Source organism: Diceros bicornis, chromosome 32 (genome assembly GCF_020826845.1).
Source record: "Diceros bicornis minor isolate mBicDic1 chromosome 32, mDicBic1.mat.cur, whole genome shotgun sequence".
In the NCBI taxonomy this organism is placed as follows: Eukaryota; Metazoa; Chordata; class Mammalia; order Perissodactyla; family Rhinocerotidae; genus Diceros; species Diceros bicornis.
This window is the reverse complement of record NC_080771.1, coordinates 26,541,826-26,563,259: the sequence shown is the minus strand read 5'-3', so window position 1 is coordinate 26,563,259 and position 21,434 is coordinate 26,541,826. Positions and strand designations below refer to the sequence as shown.

General features: G+C 37.5%; 1 protein-coding gene across 1 annotated transcript in view; it reads right to left on the bottom strand.

Annotated features, from left to right (window-relative positions):
* The window catches only part of CNTNAP4 (contactin associated protein family member 4), a 261,402-nt gene that overhangs the window by 221,341 nt on the left and 18,627 nt on the right, over nt 1-21,434 (bottom strand). The window contains exon 2 of the mRNA XM_058528320.1: nt 3,246-3,356. Within this exon, the coding sequence (XP_058384303.1) occupies nt 3,246-3,356 (111 nt within the window). The remainder of the gene's footprint in view (nt 1-3,245; nt 3,357-21,434) is intronic.

Here is a 21,434-nt window from a genome sequence, read left to right as displayed (position 1 = left end):
ATATTTTATTTTTGCTGTGTACAATAATTTTATATACTGCTTTATTTTATTTATTTTACTGTATGCACAAGTATATCAGTTTGCAATAACCCATTTCCAAGGTTTCCCAAGTACATGAAAATAAAAACTTCCATTTGGATTACACTGCAAACTCAGGAACAGTTCTACATATATGGTTTCTTTATATTCTCTCCTAAGAACACACTTGAACTACCAAAGGTACACTAGAACCTGTTTGAACTCTATATTGTCAATAGTATATTGACAATGGTAAAAATTTAAGTTGCCCATTATAATTCAAACTGTACTAAAACTGCAACAATGGGAATATTATATGAAGGCAGAGAGAGATTTTCTTCCATTATACATCCAGTATTAACAGCCATTGGTTTTTGTTTGCTTGTGTTGTTTACAGTTAAGTTTGGATTCTACTTCTCTGACCTCTAAAATCTTTCAGGTCCAGAGATGCAACTTCCCTGTGCAAAGGAAGTACAAAAAAGCAGCCATTTACTCAATGGCACTTGTACTAGTTTCCCAGGGCTGCTTAATAAAGTATCACTAACTGGGCAGCTTGACAGAACAGAATTTACTCTCTCTCAGTGTTAGAGGCTAGAAGTCCAAAATCAAGGTGTCATCAGGTCCATGCTCTCTCTGCAGGTTTTCGAGAAAAATGCTTCCTTGCCTCTGCCTAGCTTCTGGTGGTGCTGGCAATACTTGACATTTCTTGGTTTGTAGCTACAAGCTTCCCACTTCTGCTTCTGTCTTCACCTGGCCTTCTTCTCTCTGTCTTTTCTGTCTCTGTGTGCCTCCAAATCTCATTTTCTTGATAAGGCCCTATTTGGAGCCCATCCTAATCTGATATGACCTTATCTTAACCTGATCGCATCCATAAAGACCCTATGTCCAAATAAGGTCATATTCATAGGTATCAGGGTTAGGAGTTGACTGTATCCTTTGAAGGACACAATTGAATCCACAATAGCACTCAAGTGACAAAATTAAATTAATATACCTCAAGAAAAAGTTAATTTTTCTTCCTCTCTGCTGGTAGAAACGGAATCATTATGCTTAATAGTAACCTCTTCCTGATCTCCTTCCCCCATTCTGGGGACCTAGTCATTTTCACAGTGTTTGTATCTCACAGATGGAAAGCAGTGGGTTGTTGAACTTGATTCCTCATTTCCTGCCTGTCAATGTTTGGCACTAAGTTTTCCAGATTCCACAGGCAGGAGTTCGCCCTATCTGCATTTCTAGGGTACCGAGACCTTTATTTGCTGATTTAGTTTATTTACATATGACCTGCTGACTTGGCTGAACATCCTTCCACAACCTAATCTAAATACTACAGGAATGTTGCAATACTAGAAATAATATATAGCCTTTAATACATCACTCAAAATCTGACACAAAGGAACACTTGATGTAATTAATAGGGGAAAAAAAAGAAAAACTAAATAAAAAAGAAAAAAATGGTAATCAAGTAGGTTGACAACCAGCAAAAGATAATTAAAATGAGCCTGTTTTGTTTCTCCATTTCATTAACATGCAAATGAGATTCATGAAGTTTGATACTCTGTTTCACCAGGAGCCATAGAAACGAATTAAGAATGAAAATGAGTCCCACAAATGGAGACTCCAGATGAGTACATAAATTAATGAAAAATATGATTTGATCCAATTAATAACATATATATTTTTTGTGATTTATTGAACCTCAACAAATGAAATAAAGATAAATAGTTAAATTAAATTTTGTATCTCTTTCCATGGGCCAAAGCCCATGAAAGCCTTTATTACTCAAATGGAATGATGGTAAATGTTACACTCTGCTTTACTTTAAAAAGGTATACAAGATGGAGACCTCATTCTAAGATCAGTGTTGTGATAACAGCATTTCCACTGTGAGGACCATGGGTGCAGGATCTGAACTGTGGCCCTCAGGGAGGCTAGGAGAGCTCACTTGCCTGTGGTCAGTAAGGGAAATTCAGAACTGAAAATAGAGAGAGAGAGTGCAGCGTGACGAATAACCCTCACTGCAAGGCAAATAAAAGTAACAGACAAGCATTATCTATACAAATATATTCAAGGTCCCCAAAATTCCCCTTTTGATACAAGGATATCAGTCATTACTCTCCATTGATACTCTCACACTCAGAAACACACATAAGTTATGTCAATTATACCTCAATAAAAAAAAGGAAATGCACATAAGTGCTTGTCTCAAATAACATGAGATAAAATTTTAAGATAAATTTAAAATCACGCTAAACTGTTAGATATTTTAACATGTACTTGACAGCAAAACACAGACACACACACACACACACACACGATCTATTTGTTATGTCCAATGTTCATTGTGCTCAAACATTAAACAACAGCACCAAGGATAACATCAAGGAGTAAAATTAGAAGAAGTGGCTGACATATGGCATGTGAGAAAGGGATAATAAATGAGTGAATCATGGTTTTAATAATACACGATGTCAATGTCTATTTTTTCATGGTTGTTAAAAATGTTTTCTGTGTTAGTATTGCCAACCCTCTTTCCACAGACTATATGCTATGCACAGATGGTTTTTGCCTTAGCATATTATGAAAAGGGACCACAATGATGCTCTGTCTCTAAGTACACAGAGTTTTTAAATTCTCTCATTTCTACAGCAAGTTGCCATTTAATTATCTGCATTTTCCTTTAAACATATTCAAGCAATCAAACACAACCTACCTAAGAGATAAGTCAACAATATGAACTGAGTATTCCTAGACGAGCACAAAAGCTTATTAAGTTCCCATCCTCATCAGGAGAGAAAATCATGTCATCCACATTGAGAATTAAACAAACTGAGGGCTTATTATTTTTAAATAACTAGCATCTTTTAAAATTACTTCTTCTTGCAAACTTCCTTATTTACCTTGAAATAGAGGGCCAATTAAATTTTCATGGCTACTGTATCCACAATGATTGTATATTGTTGGAAAAAAACAGACAAAGCTTGCCAGATTGAAGGACTTCAATTCTTTGGGTGCTGAAATGATGGTATAGGATTTTCAAATAGGATGCATCCCTTTGCCATTCCAGAACCAGTTCCACATGTCATGTACACCCCATGAGTTTCTGCCATTTGCTTATTTAGAAATTTGCTTCCTTTAACAATATATCACTTATAATGATTTCATTAAACGAGAATGGAAAATTAATAAGATTCATCATGAACCAATCAGAGGGACAAAAGCAGACTTACCATCTCTTCGATTTAGCCTTGCAAATCCAGGACCATGGCTGCTAGAGAGCTGGGATGAACTGCTGAACGACGCCTGAGACAAGGCAGACACCAGAGGCTCATCGCAATCATCTGCCAAGAGGAAAAAAATCCACCTTCAGGTTAGAACAGCACTGACAGCTTTCTGGGATTCAACAGATAAAGCAAACAAACAAGACAAAAAATGCTAGGATCTCTAACAACATGCCCGCTACTCATATGCAACATTCTACTGGAGGTCTAAAAAGATCAATAAGAAAAAGAACTTAAAGATAAGAGAATACGAAAATGGAGAAGAAAAACTTCACAGAAATTATAAAATAATATAATATCTTCAGGTAGAAAAGTTTTACTTAAACAAGAAATAAAAATACCTAATCAGTATACCTAACTTATAAATAAACTGATATAAGGAAAGATTTATAAATTTAACTATATTAAAGTTAAGACTTTACAATTGCGAAAAGACACGTAAAGTGAAGAGAAACATCACAACATGTAGAAAATACTTGCAAAATGGCATACAATTAGTGTTCCAAATTAAGGACAGCAAAAGAAAAAAGAAAAACAAAAACTACCTTTAAATCAGTTAGAAAACACTTGGAAAAAATGGCACAAGACCAGAGAGTTCACAGAACAGAACCTATAGGAATTGATGCTCAAACTCATCAGTAAAAAGAAGTGTAAATCAAAACTACAATTAGATACTATTTTACAGATAGTAGATTAGCAAGATTTCAGAAGTCTGAAACACCAGATCGTCCAGATAATGTGGGCCAAGAGAAGCTTCAACACGCTGCCGGTGGGAGTGTAAATCTGAGCAACTTCTTTTAAAAATCAGTTTGTCATTAGCTCATATATTTGAATTTCTCATACCCCACATTCCACCAATTCCATTGATATGTATGTTCTCCTGGGCAGAGCACCCCTCTGATGAACCACTGGTCTCAAGGAGCTTTGCCTTCTTACCCAAGGATGCAGTACAAATACTAGTATTTTGTGTGAAAAAAGCTGGGAAGCACTGATCTAGAGAAACTCTTGCATCTGTGCACCAGGAGACACGTGCAATTTACAGCAACATAGCTCGTAATAGGAAAACATCGTTAACAACCCAAACATTCAATGACCAAAGTACAGATCAATAAATCGTAGTACTTCTCACAATGGAATAACATACAGCCATAAAAAAGAACTACACCAACATCCACAGAAAGAAAAGGTTGGCTCTTAGAAATAAAATTTTTAGTGAAAAAAATCAAGTTTTAAAAGACCATATAATATACGTTGATAGTTTTGAAAATCTTAAAAGCAAGCAAAGCTAAGTAATATGTTGTTTAGGGACTTATGTGATTTAAAAAAAACTATTAAAAAAACAAAGAAAACAGGATAGTGGTTACCTCTGGGGAAGGCAATATGTGTGTGTGTGTGTGTGTATACACATACATCCGTGTATATATCAATAGGTATATAAGGATAGATATGAAAATATATACCTGTCTATCATCTATCCTTTTACATGTATCACATATAAAAAAAAAAATAAGGAACAAAGAGAGAGGGAAAGTATAAGAACAATCTCATGCTGACCATGATATCCATACATGCTTATCTTATTCAGCTAATTCTTCTTCCATGCAATCTTTAAAGTATTTGTCTTTTACTTTGTAAAATTATTAAGTTGTTGCCATTTTTGCTCTAATCAGAAAAATATTTCTCTCATATTTAGGATGTAACATATTGGCAATTAAAAATCAAGCAAGGTTATTGTCCCAATTTTTAAATCAACAATAAGCAATTTAATTTAAATTAAATAAATCTAGGAATTATCTAGATTCAGCCAAAATTTTCCAAAGCTTATCCTGTCTGAACACTTTTTTAAACAGTTACTAGCAGTTTTACTGCTTAAATATTCAAACTACAATATTATTCTGCAGTCCTGCTGCTTGAAACAAGTGTTTTTCTTTAAAGCTAAATGTCTAAAGCATAAGCGATAAGTAAAAATTTACCAACTTAACATTTGAATGCCTTTCACAAGAATTTGCTTAAGATAGCATTTTACTTTTTAAGATTGTCTCATCTTCATTTAAAGTGCACTTTTTTTTCTTTCACACCTTAAATTCTTTAGCTAACTCTTCAGACAGACTTGATAACTGGCCCACAGTTCCTCCGCGTCTATTGATCAGTTTAAGTACTGACACTGTCAATCTAGTTGTAACTCAAGTACTAAGGAGTGTAGACATACAAAGACATACAATCCATGAAGTGTGGAAGGAAACTGTGATTACATCCAACCACAAGCAACAACTGAAATGCTTTAGAACGCTGTGGAAACTATGACGTGTGTGTGTTTGCACATACAAGTGAGAGCACTATCTATATGGGGGGTGCATGTATGGGTGTATGTTTACTAGAAGTACAGTGATTTTTGAATCATTATCAGTATTCAGGTGTAAGTGTGACAAAAAAGGGTGTTTAACGGCAATTCACAATCAATTATGCAGATTCAAATCGATGTTTCAGATGTAAAAATGCCTCTCTAGTGCAATCACTCTAGAAGGCCTATATTTATTGCTCATTTGTTTTTTGCCATTATAAACTGAGAATCAATATTGTTCTATTTTTAGCTGAAAAAGAAGGAGATTAAAATAAGAGAAGGGGTGCTTATTCCATTTGTGGGGAGAGGAACAGGTGATATGGGAAATGGATCAGGAAAGGGCAGATACGGGGCTTCTGGGGTTGGTAAAGTTCTAGATGTCAGCCTGAGTGGTGGTTACACGGTGTTATTATTCTTTAACATGAGCATATACATTTCCTCACGATCTGTTGTATGTTTATTTAGCAATAAAATATTCTAAAGTTATTCTAATATAAAACTAGTAATAACTAACACACATCCAGTGAGCACTCTGTGCTAAGAACTTACAACCATTTCACCCAGCAACCAATCACTACTCCTCTTTGAGGTATTAACATTGTTATTTTACAGATGTGGCTATTGAGACACAGAGTTTGGTTAATTTGCTCGTGTCATTGTGGTGGAACCATGATATTTACAAAGTGGGCTGAGGTCTAGGATCCAGTATGTAAGAACACCATGACTACAATTATTGTTTCTTTAGGTTTGGAGTGTAGGAATTTCGTCAGACACTATAATGACATGAATAAAATCTCTCTCAAGAAGTTGTGTACTCCAATTCCACGTTTGCCAAGCTATTTGTTTATTACCAATTTGATCTTCAATAGTCTTGACACTAGCAGAGGAGGGTCTCAGGCAGTAATAATGAGTCTAGTGTGAATAAAAGAAATATTTCCTTTTAGACATTAATGAAATGGAACTCTGGATTAAGTGTCAGTCACTCGTGAATTTAATTCCAGAAAATAATTTTCTCTGACAGAACCAGTAAATCCAATAAAATGCAAGTTCTGGTCTTGCAAAGCTGAGAACCACAACTGGGGGTGATTCTGCACCCCCCGGGGGACATTTAGCAATCTAGGGACATTTTGATCATCACAACTTGGGGGTACTACTGGCATCTAGTGGGTGGAGGCCAGGGATGTTGTTAAACATCCTACAGCGCAGAGTACGGCCCTCCACAGCAAATAATTATCCACTCCCAAATGTCAATAGTGCATCTGTTGAAAAATCCTATCCTAGACCAGTAAAAGCAACCCAGTAAACTAGTCATCTCCTGGACCAATCTCCCAGCTAAGACTCTCAGCTTCCTCTCAAATTTCAACAATTATTAGTTCTAATTTACAGCTTTTCAGAGTGCATATAATCATCATTCGGAGTACATAAATATATAAGTATTTAAGCAAGAAGCTTTTCAAATCTGAAATAATATACTATTTCAGTTCAAAACATAATTGTATTGCTTTTTAAATAAGTACTATGTCAGATCATTATACCATCCTGGTCCCTTCATCAGAAACATATACGTATATGTATTACATATATTCTTATACAAATATAATAGTATACATGTATATTAGGTACATATTATATTTGTATATGTACACTGTACTTATACATATGTATAATATGTATATGATATGCATTATAACTATACATATATAATTATAACACATGAATATACATATACATATGTATTATAATATACATATATTACAATATACATCTATGTATATAATAATGTATACATGTACATATATAATTTGTATATAAGCTGACCCTGTAAAAATGCTAAGTTGGCCATCAAATCATAAGTGTAAGTAATGGCATACACTTATTGTGTGGTATCCTTATATAATTATGTATGAACATATTTATATATGTATACATATTATATACATATAAATGCATTATTAGTAATAATACATATGATTACATGTATACATATACATACAATATGAATGCATTTCACATACATATGTGAAATATAGATATACATTATATAATTTGTATAATTATATTAATTATATGTATATAATTGTATAAATATATGTATTTATATGTAAATAAATATTTTGTATATTTACATGTTATATATACATTAATACACATGCATTTACATGTGTAAATATATATTATAATAGGAATACATATACATATATCATGATGATATAACTATTATTACATTATGCAATATAATTATTATATGTTATTATATGCATATAATATATACATATAATATAGTACCACTTTACATATATAATACATATGTTGCATATATGCGATTTACATATTTACATATGTAAATATAAAGTGTACAAGTACTGCCACCTTTGCACCCACCCCTGCAAGTCTCCAGAGGCCTGCCCAGCACAAAAGTTGCCAAGAAGGGAGACCCTGTGTGAAGAGTTGGGGGGCGAGGTTAGGCCTGGACCCTCAGCCTCTGTAACCCCCTTGCCCCACCTGAACTGAGGAACCGCTCAGGCTGCGGCCCTTCCCTCACCCGAAGTTCTCTCCCGGAGCTGCAGCCTGCTCGCCTCTCTCTCTCTCTGGTTTCCTGCAATCTCTGGCACGTGTGTGCCACTTGCTCCTGTTCTGTTCGCTTGCTGCCCATCTGTTCAGCTTTTGCTTTGCGTTGGCGGAGGCCCTAGCGCCAAGCTCCCCTCAGGCTATCTTTTGACACTAAGAAGGAAGGTTTCTAAATTACAGGAGCAAGATGAAAATTCTTTGTTGCCCTTTCCAACTTTTAGGATGGACCCCGGGGAGACTGAGGCCTTCCTGGGCCTCAGCGCTGCTTATTGTAATCCCTGCACCACCTGCACGTGGGATGGACGGGCCCGTTTACCTCCCAGCTAGAGAGCCCTGCCCTGCCTCACGCTTCCCCCTAGGGGGAGACGGAGGGCGCCAGGAGGGCTTCGCCCTGGGCTTTGGGTTGCCACATTGCATGCTGGGACCCAGCTCCCACCCTCCACTCCAACCTCCCCTACCACGGTCTCCTGCAGGGGAGTGGCAGACTGAGCTGCCGCAACTCACAGCTGACCTGGGTGGGGACTGGGTACAGCTTGATAACTCTTGTTAAAGGCGGGGCTTTAACTAGGAAAAAGCAAAAGGCACGTTATAGGTAAAAGGGGCATAGGACAGCATGAAGACTCCAATCACTAATGAAATTTTAAAATACAGTTATCAAGGGAGAAGGCTTGTATAATTCAAAATGGTAGCAGAGCATGTTTGGTTAATTAGTGCGTTTTTTCTATTAGGGGATACAATGAACATCGTTCTTACTGCTCTATATGCTTTTCCAGAATTATATTACTTTTTATTCATCTGTTTTCATAGTCATATTAGAATTAACACATTAACTCCGATATACAGTTGGAAATGTGAAACTATAGTTTTTAGTATTTTTTTGTAAAAAAAATTTCTGTACACTGATTACACGTAGAGAGTTTTAACGAATTCTGTTAGAATATACATATTCTGAGGACAAAATTACCTAATTTGTGTTGAGACATTTTCATACACACAGTCACAAAGACACACAAATCTACAGCTTTCAGGTCAATATCTCAGAAAAGACATCATTTACTCTTTCACGTGAGAGAAAAATTTACCATTGCCATTAAAAAGACAATGATAAATTAGATCTCTGGCAAATTGTCTATGAAAAAACTCAATTGCTTCTTACAAATAAAGATGCAAGCTATATTGAAAGTATTTTAATATAGCTCAATTGTAAGTAATTTAATTTTATTTTACAAAGGGCTTTAATGCATAATTCTCATAAGTAAGTAAAAGCTGTTCAGTTTTTAATAAAAGTAATTCAATTTTCTTAATTTCTGTGTAATACTACCTGTACTATGATAATAGGTATATATTATTGGCTGCTTATGTTCTCCGTGCTTTAGGTGTATTAACTCATTTGATCCTGACAAATACCCTACACTATTTGATACTAACTCCATTGGACCATTGAGGAGAAAGGGATGCAATGGTTAAAAAATTTACCCAAGGACACAGAGCTCCCATTCTGAGCCAGTATACTGTTGAAACAAGATTGGTAATATAAAACATACTCGACAAAAAAATAGGGTTGATTTTTGGTAGCGTTCAGCTTAGTTGCCACTGAGTAAAACAACCTTCTTTGTTATTTGGAAGACCTGCCAAAATCAGTTGCATGCCTGCTAATAAATTATGTTTCCCACAGGAAGTCATTGGCGAAGAATGGAATGGAATGGAATGGAACATGTAGCAAATATACTTAAAATCTTTACAAATTCCCCCACTACAGGCAGGGGTGAGACCTTTGACAGGGAGATGTTGGAACATTGGAATCTCACTCTTTTCAGAAAACAGTTTATTTAGACCTAGTCCAAATATTCCATTGACAGATTCAAGATTAAGGAATGACCTTCCCTTCAAGAAATCTATTTACTTGAACAAAATGTTTTATTCCAATTTGTATTATTGAAGTTGTCATCCAGTTGAAATTGGAAATCATCAACTAATTTAAGAAAGTGTGGAATTATGCTAACAAATCTCAAAAATATTGTGTACAAGGCAAAATTTCATCCAAAAAGTTAGACAACAATATTGTTCTCTAACCACAAGTGCAGTCTGAGTTATTTCTACAAATTATTCAGGTCTAGTTTCAGGATTCCAGAGGAGTCCCATCTCCCTGCCCTGGCAGAACACAGGATCCAGTTCCTGATGCACCTCTGACTCCTGCCCAATGAGAGATTGAATATACAAATGGACAATGGCCAGACTACATGCAGAAATACAACTCTGACCCATAACCGGCAACAACCAGCCCAGGAAGCCAACCTACTCTCTATAGTAGCCAGCCCAGGAAGCCAAACAATAACCCCTGTAGCAACTGGCCCCAAAGAGTCAGAACTTGGTAAATAATTTAAAGCTTCCCCAATTTGTGCCCCTGCTTCCAACTTAGGTCAAGATAAACAGAGGAAGCCAAATATGCACACCTAATTAATCACATAGGCGCCCTGCTCCTTGTTAGCCTGCCTACAGCTTCCCTCTGCCAACAGCCTCCAATCAGGGCGTGCCTGAAGCCCTCTCTTTTTCCACTATAAAGCTTTCCTTCTCCCCTGCCTGCCCTTGAGTATCTACCAAACACAAGTGATGGTAGATGACGCTCTTGCTATAGTGAACTCTAAATAAACAGCCTTTGCTTGTTCTCATTTGGGTAGTCTTCATTGATATCTATGCTAATGAGCTCCTCCCAACTCTGCAGGCTCATTCTCACAGTTGTAACCTTCCCAGGCATTCACTCAGCACATCAAAGAAAATCCACAGAAGTTCAGCCTAAGAACCTATAGAAGACCTAGGTATGTGTGAAAAGCAGCCTCATCCTCTTGATAAAAGATATATGGACCAGGGGCAGGCCCCGTGGCTTAACGGATAAGTGCGGGCGCTCCGCTACTGGCAGCCCGAGTTTGGATCCCGGGCGCCCACCGACGCACCGCTTCTCCAGCCTTGCTGAGGCCGCGTCCCACATACAGCAACTAGGAGAATGTGCAACTACGACATACAACTATCTACTGGGGCTTTGGGGAGAAAAAGGGAACAAAGAAAAAAGCAGGAGGATTGGCAATAGATGTTAGCTCAGGGCCGGTCTTCCTCACAAAAAAAAAAAAAAATAAGAAAAGGCACCTCAAAACAGATGCCCTAAAAAAAAAAAAAAAAAAGATATATGGATCAGCTCCAGATCGTCACTTCTGTGGAACACGCACCTTCAGTAATTCCCTTAGCTCCATAGTAGAATCACATGGGGGAGATTTAAAACTCGCCCACGACTGTGCCCTGCTCCAGGTCATTCTGACGGACTTTGGGGTGTAGTGTAGCCAGGACCATGCTGGTAAACAGACTTGCAAATTAACTTCTATCCAATGGAGAGTTTTGTTCCTTTCGCAAATGTCTGTATGCCTTTTCGTTCTGTTTCGTGAGGCTTTTTAAAGATCGGAGAAATGGTTGTGGCATCACACCCCACCCCTTTCTCCCTGTGTGGCCATGTCAACTGACAGCCTGCGGAGGCAGCTGCTGCACAGTGACATTCTGGTGCGAAAAAAAGAAAAAGTTTTAAGGACTAGTGATGATGCAACTGTGCTTGAATAAAATATAATTTTTCATAAGAGAAGGTGACAAAATGTGGGCCTTTCTTGATTATATCTCTCATCATTACCTAAAATAACATTTCAACTCAATTAAATACCACTGAGTATAGACTCCTGCTAAATTCTTTAGCTTCTTTGAGTATTCATTTGACTTTGACATGAAAATTAACATTCACTTGAGGATGCAAGCTTTAGATATATTAAATAAGACAAACACAAGCTTCTAACTTTGTCAATCAGTGGCTTAAATCTAAAAAATAACACATTGCTGCAATTTAAAACAAGTAAATATTTATCAGTATTTTTTCTAGAGCTGAATCAAAGACAGGGATTATTTTCATTTTGGCAGCAGCCTATAAGTTTCTATGCATTTTCTCCTACATAAGCCATGGGTGAATTATATATATGTATATATATATATATATACATATAAATACATATATACATGTGTACATATACATATATACATATATATAATTGTTAATACTCTGTGATGTTAATGGGATAAGCTTTCACCTGGAGACAAACTCTGGCTTACGTGCCCCAAGGTATAGCCTTGGTTTCAATAGCTTTCCCGATTAATCTTCACAATTAATGGATTAATGAGAAGGCAGTTAACTTTTAATGACAGCACAGCCAGAGGCTGATTGATTTTAGAAGTTTAATAGCAACTATTTAAAGTCCAGATATTAGGACAAGGAGACCTACAAATCCAACAAAGAATACCAACCAAAGGTGAAGAGGTGGAAGAAATAATTAAAAAGAGAGTATCAGAGCTCTAGGAATCTGCACACATCACAGACTTCTCCTGACAGATCAAATGGCCACGTGTGACACCATGATGGGTAGATTTAAGACTTGTACACGTCTCTCAAATCAGTTCCTTTTATGACCAAATCTAAATTTCAGAAATGACTTTTGATTAAAAACGGACTTGAAGGGGCCAGCCTGGTGGCATAGTGGTTAAATTTGCATGCTCCACTTTGGTGGCCCAGGTTCATGGGTTCAGATCCTGGGCACGGACATATACCACCCATCAAGCCATGCTGTGGCAGTAACCCACATACAAAATAAGAGGAAAATTGGCACAGATGTTAGCTCAGGGGCAATCTTCCTCACCAAAAAAAAAAGGGCTTGAAGACAGAAACTTTAAATGAGTATAAAACTCAAAATAATTCAAATAATAGATTGTAGAATGTAAGATGTTTAAAACAGTGATATAAAAAAGAAATATATTTTATTTCTTTTATTTATTTCTTTTTGTGAAAGGAAAATTAGGATTTCACAAAATTAGGATTTTAGTGGAGTGGGGGTGGGGAGAGGTTTAGAAGATTCGTAGGTGTGGAACCTGGATAAGATTAAGTATGCTTCAAATTAATAAGGATGAAGTCCAGTCTAAAGAAAACTCTCTTATAAGGTTAAAAACTGATAGTTACAAAAAAATGACAATAAATACAAATAAAAATGATGTTCACCAGACATGAGGTCTATGCCATTGACAATCTACACACATAACATACAGTCAAGCAAGAAAAAGGATGGAAGACATAAAAAATATCACATCCAAATGAATCCAATGAGGTTCTGTCTACATTTGCTCATACACAGATTCTGGAATGCATACAGTTTGAGCTCATGCATGAGAGTTTATGTGATTCCTCCTCCATTTATTGCAAACAACATAGATTAATTTGACTTAAATCTATGATAGAGCAACTATAGTCAAACGGTAATGAAGACGCATCTTTAAAGGAAAATAGGCTTAAATGTGCAGTATAAAGAATTTTTCTTTTCTTTTTTTCCTCTTTTTTAATAGGTTCATGTAAAAACTCTTGAGTGAATTACTTTCCACAATTGCTTGTTTTTCACAGCCCAGCAACAGAGGGAGAGAAGTAAACGGCTGCTGTATTAGTTTGCTATTTATGGCTGCTGTAACAAATGACCACAAACTTAGTGTCTTAAAGCAACACAAATTTATTATCTTACAGTTCTGGATGTCAGAAGTCCAAAATTAGGTTCACGGGGCTGAAATCAAGGTGTCAGCAGGATGGCATTCCTTTTGGAGGTTCTAGGGGAGAATGTTTCCTTCCCTTTTCCAGCTTTAGAGGCTGACTGCATTATGCACGGCCCTCTGATCTCTGCTTTCATCATTATCTCTCCTTCCCTGACTCTCCTGCCACCCACTTTACTTATAAGGATTCTTGTGACTACATTGGGCCCACCTGGATAATCCAGGCTAATCACCCCACGGCAAGAGCCTTAATCTAATCATATCTGCCAAGTCCCTTTTGCCATGTAAGGTAACATATTCAAAGATTCCAGGGATTAGGATGTGGACATCTTTGGGAGGCCATTATTTTCCCTACACATTTATCAAACTGTAGGTGTAGAATCAAGAAATGAAATTTTTTTCATATTCTGTGGATCAAAATATTGCCTACTGATTGTTAAAAAGCAGTTTTGAGTCTGACTGATGTATCGACATACATACATGCTTTAATGATGAGCCCTCCTCTTTTGAGTAAGCCATTCGAGTTAACAATGGAACCCACACGTATGATTATAATTTGAGATAGATAAGACTGTATCTTCCCAAAGTCGCTTGGAAGGTTATCCCAATCCTCTCCTCAATGCACAAGGCTGAGAAATGTTCTCCCCTCCATTTCATCCACCTGTTTCTTCACCAAGTCTCAGCCGTAGCTACTCCTTCTCTATAATACCCTTTCTGAGAGCCGCCACCCACCCATCCCTCTGGAAGCTCCCTCCTTAACCTGAACAGGCTTCTATTACAACACTCCTCAGGTGGTCTGGGTCTCCACTTACTGAGATGAAAGTGTCTGGAGGGCCAGCATCATGTGTTACCTGTCACCTCGCACAGAAGCCAGGATATAATGTAGCAGAGTGATTACAGCTGTAGGATCGGAGCCATCCTCCCTGGGCTCAAGTCCTGCCTCTGCCAATTACTGATCTTAGGCACTTCATTCAAACTGCCTTCCCCCATTGTTATCCTTCCCTCTAAAAAAAATTGGAACAGAATTATTAACCTAAAAAGGAGGTAAAATATCCTTGTGATGCATTTGTTTTCCTATTGAGGAACAATTTTTTGTTCCAGAGGCCATATTTTTCTTTATATCTCTTGAGCTTTAGAGTTATTTATTTTATTTACTCCAGAAAAATAGAATTTAAGACTGAATATGATGCAGAAATTGAGCAGCTAAGCAAAGTGGAAAGGAATTCAGAGAGCACAGGTGTCTCTTCATTTGGACACCTCTGACGATATAGTTAGAACGTTCAGAGCATCCATGCTGTGCCCAGCTAGATCCCATGCACATGAAGTCACAGCAACGATGGCCTCCTAAGTACGTGCTCTTTCCATTAACTGATATTTTCAACCTGAAATTGCCATGTTTTAGGCTTTGATTCCTGGAGGGAAAATTGAGTAAGTCTCAATTCAATTCCTGTTCTAGTCATATTAGATGATATTTTGACATTTGTGAACAAATACTCCATTTTATTACTAAAGTATTTTGAGAGTTGTTATTTGTATCTCAGAATATCACACTTAAAGATGAAGGCTGAGATGCTTCATCATGATAAAGAATTTTTCTGAAGATCGATGCATTTGAATAAGTGAATCTGTAAAGCTATTTTAATAAACAGCTATTTCTAACTAAGGGAGGGTAGGGGGAGAACCAAGCCAACTAGAAACAATAAGCTTCTCTGGGCAATAACATGAAATTAGATGGAGAATATTTCCATTTTGCTGACTGAGATTATGGTGTTTGATTTCATAATCAAGCAAGAGACAAACTCGGCTGGCCTCGGGGGTCATTTTTACTCTGTTTTTGGCAGCTTAGGTAAAAGCTGGCTGAGCAGGTTTGGGTTAGCTCAATGGGAGAACAGGCTGATACCTCTTCTGAGCTCTGGAACCTCCCCCTTTCCAAAAAGGCCACATTCCCATCAGAGAACCACCACTGTTTCAAGGACTCTTGGATGTTTTCAGCCCCTGATTGCCTTAACTATAGATAGCATCATGGCACGGGCCCCAGAGCCAGCTGTGTGAGCCCCTCAGCAGGCAATTCTAAGATGGCCCCAAGATTCCAGCTCCTTGTAGACACCTTGTGTAACCTCCTCCCCTTGAGTGCAGGCAAGACCTGAGAATATGATGGGATATCACTCCTGTGATTATGTTACATTATATGGCAAAAGGGATTTTGCAGATGTAGTTAATTAATTAAGACTGCTAATGTAGTTGACTTTTAGTTACTCGAAAGGGAGATTATCTTGGGTGGGCATGACCTAATCAGGGAAGCCCTTCAAAAAGTCTTAAAGATCTAAGACACAAAGAAGTCAAAGGGGACATGAAGCAAGACTGAAATTGCTCCCACTGGCGTTGAAGGAGCAAACTGCCATGTTGTGGAGAGGGCCATATGGTAAGAAATGATGAGTGGCCTCTAGGAGCTGAGAACAGCCCCAGATTACAGCAAGCAAGAAACTGAGGGCCTCAGCTCAAGAACTAAATTCTGCTAACAAACATGTGAGCTTGGAGAGGACTCCCAGCCTTAGATGAGACCGTGGGATGCACCCTTAACGTTTCTAGGTCCTTCATCTCCGTTTAAAACTGTTATAACCCTCTCGACATCCTAGTAACATGCCTTTGTGACTAAACCGGATACTGGTAACTCATCTACTTCCCGGTCTTTCAGTGTATATGAGTTCACATATTATTTGCAAATACAACTATATTAATAGTTAATGTTATCTTAGATGTTTGTACTATGTCTTGAATTAGATCATAAATTATTTAAAAATAGAAAACACATATTTCAACTCCTTTGCAAATCCCACCATGATCCAATTTTGGCCTCAAAACACAATTTTTTAAGAATCTTTGTCATTTGACTTTAGAACTTAAAATAATTATCTTAAAATAATCCTTGGAGCTTTTTTTTTTTCTTTGTGAGGAAGATCGGCCCTGAGCTAACATCTGCCAATCCTCCTCTTTTTTTGCTGAGGACGACTGGCCCTGGGCTAACATCCATGCCCATCTTCCTCCACGTTATGGGACGCCGCCACAGCATGGCCCAACAAGTGGTGCGTCGGTGCGCGCCCGGGATCCCCCGCTCCCCCAGCGCAGCGGAGCGCACACACTTAACCGCTTGCGCCACCGGGCAGGCCCCTTCTTGCAGTTTTTAATCTGATGATGGGATTACAAGTGGCCATGATATGTCATTTTGTTTTTCAAGGCTACCATGCTTAAATACTGATAAGTCCCATAATAAAAGACAAAACTCAACGGTCTCATTCAAAATTGTTCTTTTTTTTATGTTAATGTTTTGTACACTTCTATTCACTCTTCCCTGGAATTATAAAGAATAGTTATTATTTTGTTTTGATGTCTGTAAGTTATCATTTTCATGTTAGTTCCTAGCAAATGCTGTTGAGTTGACCAAGTATTTGAATAAATGCTTAAACAAATACACCCTCAGCACTCCAATATAAAAGATACCCTCGATCCAAACCTCAGGTACTTCCCTGACACATGTTGCAGCGTCTAATCTACAGCACATTTTCTTCACGTTTATCGACTAAGGTTTTAATAGGATGAACTGATCCATGCCAATGGACCAATGATATTTGAAGTGGAGTCTAGAGAAAAATGCTGTTAACAATAATAGTTACATGTACTGCATGCTATGTCCCAGCCGCATTAAATCCTTACAACAACCCTGTGAGGAAGATATTGTCTCCATTTTCTAGATGTGGAATTGAAGGTCACAGAATTTAAATTTCTTGCTGAAGGCTTTGGGCTGTTTTGTTTTGTTTTGTTTTTACACTCAACATCTTTACTTCTAAGCACTATGTTGTGCTACCAGGACTACTCTCCCACTTCATTGCCTAAACTTTCAAAGAGATATTTGAGCAGGTACATTGAGTACATTGTCCTAAGTGGACATGATATGGGCTAGGCAAGATTCTCTACATAATGAACAACAATGGAACATATTCTTTGTAGTGAGATTTCTTTAAAAGTGCATCTTTGATATTCCAGATAGCTTCTGCAAAAAGTTGGCTTATTTAACTTTTTGAAGATAAAACACTGTAATACATGAAATTAAAAATCTCTACCAGGTTCCAGAGAACACTGAGTCACAATCAGGAAAGAGGAATCAACATAGGACAAACTCCACTTGAACACCATTTCCGCCCTACCTACGCCCCCAATCCACTATTGGTATTCAACGCCCACCACCCACATAATTTTTGCTCCACTCCTTTAATTAATAAGAGAGAACCTGAGGGTCTGCACATCAGAAAATGTCCCCATTGATAAGAATGTGGTCCTGGAGATGGTTTATAATCCAGTTGGCCAACATCTCTGCAGGCAGTTGGGCCCTTGGAGAACTCTATATGGCTGCAGCCATCTCGCTACTTCCAGGATGTGGTCACTCCACTTACTGGCTTTCTGCCTTAATTTCAGATTCTAGTGGATTTCTCCACTTGGTTGGACCCCAGAACTGAGGCTCTGGCTGCTTCCCAGCACGGCCCCCCCTCTCTAACCACCTCCCACGAATAGGGTAATCTCAATGATCTAATTGCCATCCATAAAACCTGAAGCACTCATTCGAAACTCATTTTCAACTCTGCTTTCTCCTATCCCATCAACCCTTCATATGAATGCTCCAGAACTATTCCATTTTGGTTCAACTTGACGATTATATTTTGATTAAATTACCAGTTCTATTCAAATTCATTGCTCCGTACCACTGCTGAGACTGTCAGCTTGGAATGGCCTCCACACAGGAGCCATGGGTTGACCTCCTCAGGCTTAAGTGTCCTCCTTGTCCTCATGGCATCCTGTGTAAGCGTCTTGCACAGTAATTAAAATAATACATTGAAATTCTGTCTTCGTATGTTTCTTGTCCCTGTCTAAATGCTCAGTCCCACAGTATAGCTGAAAAGGCCCCAGACTTATGGTTGTGGCAGTGGAACTAAAAGAAAGGGGTGGATGTAGGGACACTGGAGGAGGGACTACTCAAATAGATGGGTGAGGGTAATAGAGAAATAGAAGTGTCTCGTAGGGTTTCTGATGATGGGTTATCAGAAAAAGGTGATGCATTTGATATTAAGTAGAGGGGACAGAGGAGCACACATCATTTCTAGCTTCTAGGTCAGTATCTGATGTATCAGGTCTTACAATACGAATAATATTTGAAAAAGAAATATTTAAAACTGACATTTTTGTATCTTGCAAATGCCAGACAAAATCAGAGAGGGTAAGTTATTTGGAGTTCTTGGGCAAAGTGATCTGAAAACAGCATGCTGGAGGATTTATATATAACCATTAGCAGAGTGGAAGATTATCTATCTCTCTATCATAAATTTCTGGACTTCTTTTTGTTTAGTAAATGTTAAAAAATTTAAGAGATAACAACCAATTATTTAATAGCCTGAGAATATATACTTCAGTTAACTTGGGGGAAGTTTAAGTGATAGATTGGAATCAAGATTTTCCTGTAAAATTACTCTTATTCCTCAGTACTAAGGATTTAATTTCCATTGTAAATTAACTCATAATATGCACATCTGGAAGAACAGGTCCTTTTTTATTTTTTAGAGCTGCAACATAATAAATTAAATTATTGTGGTTGAATAAAAATAAATGTAAATAATCATCTTTTATTATAGTTCATTCAATACCTCAAGTTCTTGGCAATGTAGAGAATTTATATTGGTAGGGCACATTCCCACCTAATAGAATTTTGAATATATGTGCACTAGTTCTCAGCATAATTTAAATTAAATAATAGTATACTACAAATGCTGAAATCTAAATGGCCAAGAAGAGTTAGCTAAATAGTCTCACCAATTAAAATAGCTTCCTAAAGGCCAGTTGCTAGTTTTGTTGTACTTGAAATTCTGATGTTCAAAACACTAAAACACTTTTTTAAAAAAGAGCTTTCCTTCTTGTTTTTCGTAAATCCTCTGAGTTCACTTATAAACTAGTAAAGGTTATATCTTTACAACTTTGTTGAGTAAAAACTTTCTGGGTTTTTCTTCATAGCTAGATTATGTCCAGGGGCGTATTTTAAAAATGTAACAGTTGCCACCAGAGAACAACTGGAAGCCTCAGATGTTTCCTGCCACAGATTTTTAAATCTCACAAGATTGTGTAACACGCCAGAACACACTGGGGAATTAAAGCTCTCTGGAGGGGCAATTACCTTTCGATACAGCAAAAGAAATGGATTCAAAATGATGTGGCATTTCCAAAAATGGTACAATTAGTACCATCGTAATGAACTGCACCATTTCTGTTTCTCCTCTTCTCTTTCCCTCTCTCTTCCATTTTGAGAGTGGAGTCTGTACATTTTTATGTACCTGTTTTCTAGCACTTGCTTCAACAGGGCAGGCACTTGGTAAATGTGTAATTAAACTGAACATAACTTGAAGAGCACATTGTAAAATTTTAATCCACTTTTGCTTTTCCATTTTATCTAGGTCCTCTTTTTACATATGAACTGATAGACACAACCCAGAATGTATTTGTCCCAAAGCATTTAAACAATCCAACTATAGGAACTCAGCCTTTTGTCATAAGGAGCAAGTACTGAATCTCCTATCTAAGCCAAATGTGGAGGGTGGGGGTAGGTATTTGAGTGGGAGACAAGAAAACATCATAATTATCAGTGATGGGGAAGAATACTCCATGAAACCTTCAATTCAGGATATATTCTTGTTCCTGCCAAAAGTAAGAGACATCATTATAATGCAAGCACATGTGAGGCCAGAAAGATTATTTTTGAGCCTTATCTCAGAAAGATTTTACTCAATACGTCACCATGGCATGAATCTTTGTAAAATATTGCATTATACATATCACACACAATCTCAAAAAAATTTAGATATGATCCTTTGTAGAGAGGCTGGGGAAGAAAATGAAAAAAAAGAAACAAATATGAAAGAATTAAAATTCCTTACTCAGAAAGAAAGCAGCTACAGACAAATAGCATATTACACTTTTAAAAGCCATCAACTAGATGGGGCCAGCCCCGAGGCATACTAGTTAAGTCCGGCGTGCTCCATTTCGGCAGCCAGAGTTCGCAGGTTGGGATCTGGGGTGCGGACCTACACTACTCATCAAGCCATGCTGTGGCAGAGACCCACATACAGAATAGAGGAAGATTGTCACAGATGTTAGCTCAGCACTAATCTTCCTCAAGCAAAAAAAGAGGAAGATTGGCAAAAGATGTTAACTCAGAGTGATTCTTACTCATCAAAGGAAAAAAAACAGCTGCCAACTGGAATTGACCTCTCCTTACTCTCATGTATCTCCACTTTCAATCAGTCATGACCTTCTGTCAGTCTTACTTGTTCACATGGAACAAGTCTCTTGCCTGCTCTTTGTCACCATTGTCACTGTCTCGGTTGTTCTGTCCCTCTTATTACTTCTTATAGGAATTAATTCACCAGCTAAATATCGATTTCTATGTTCCCAGGATAGACTCCACTTGCTTTCCCTCATCATTCCCATCCTTTGCGTTGCCCAAAAGTTTTAAGTTACACAATGCTAATCTAATCAATGTCACTCACATATGTGCACATACACTTATAATATTAAGATCA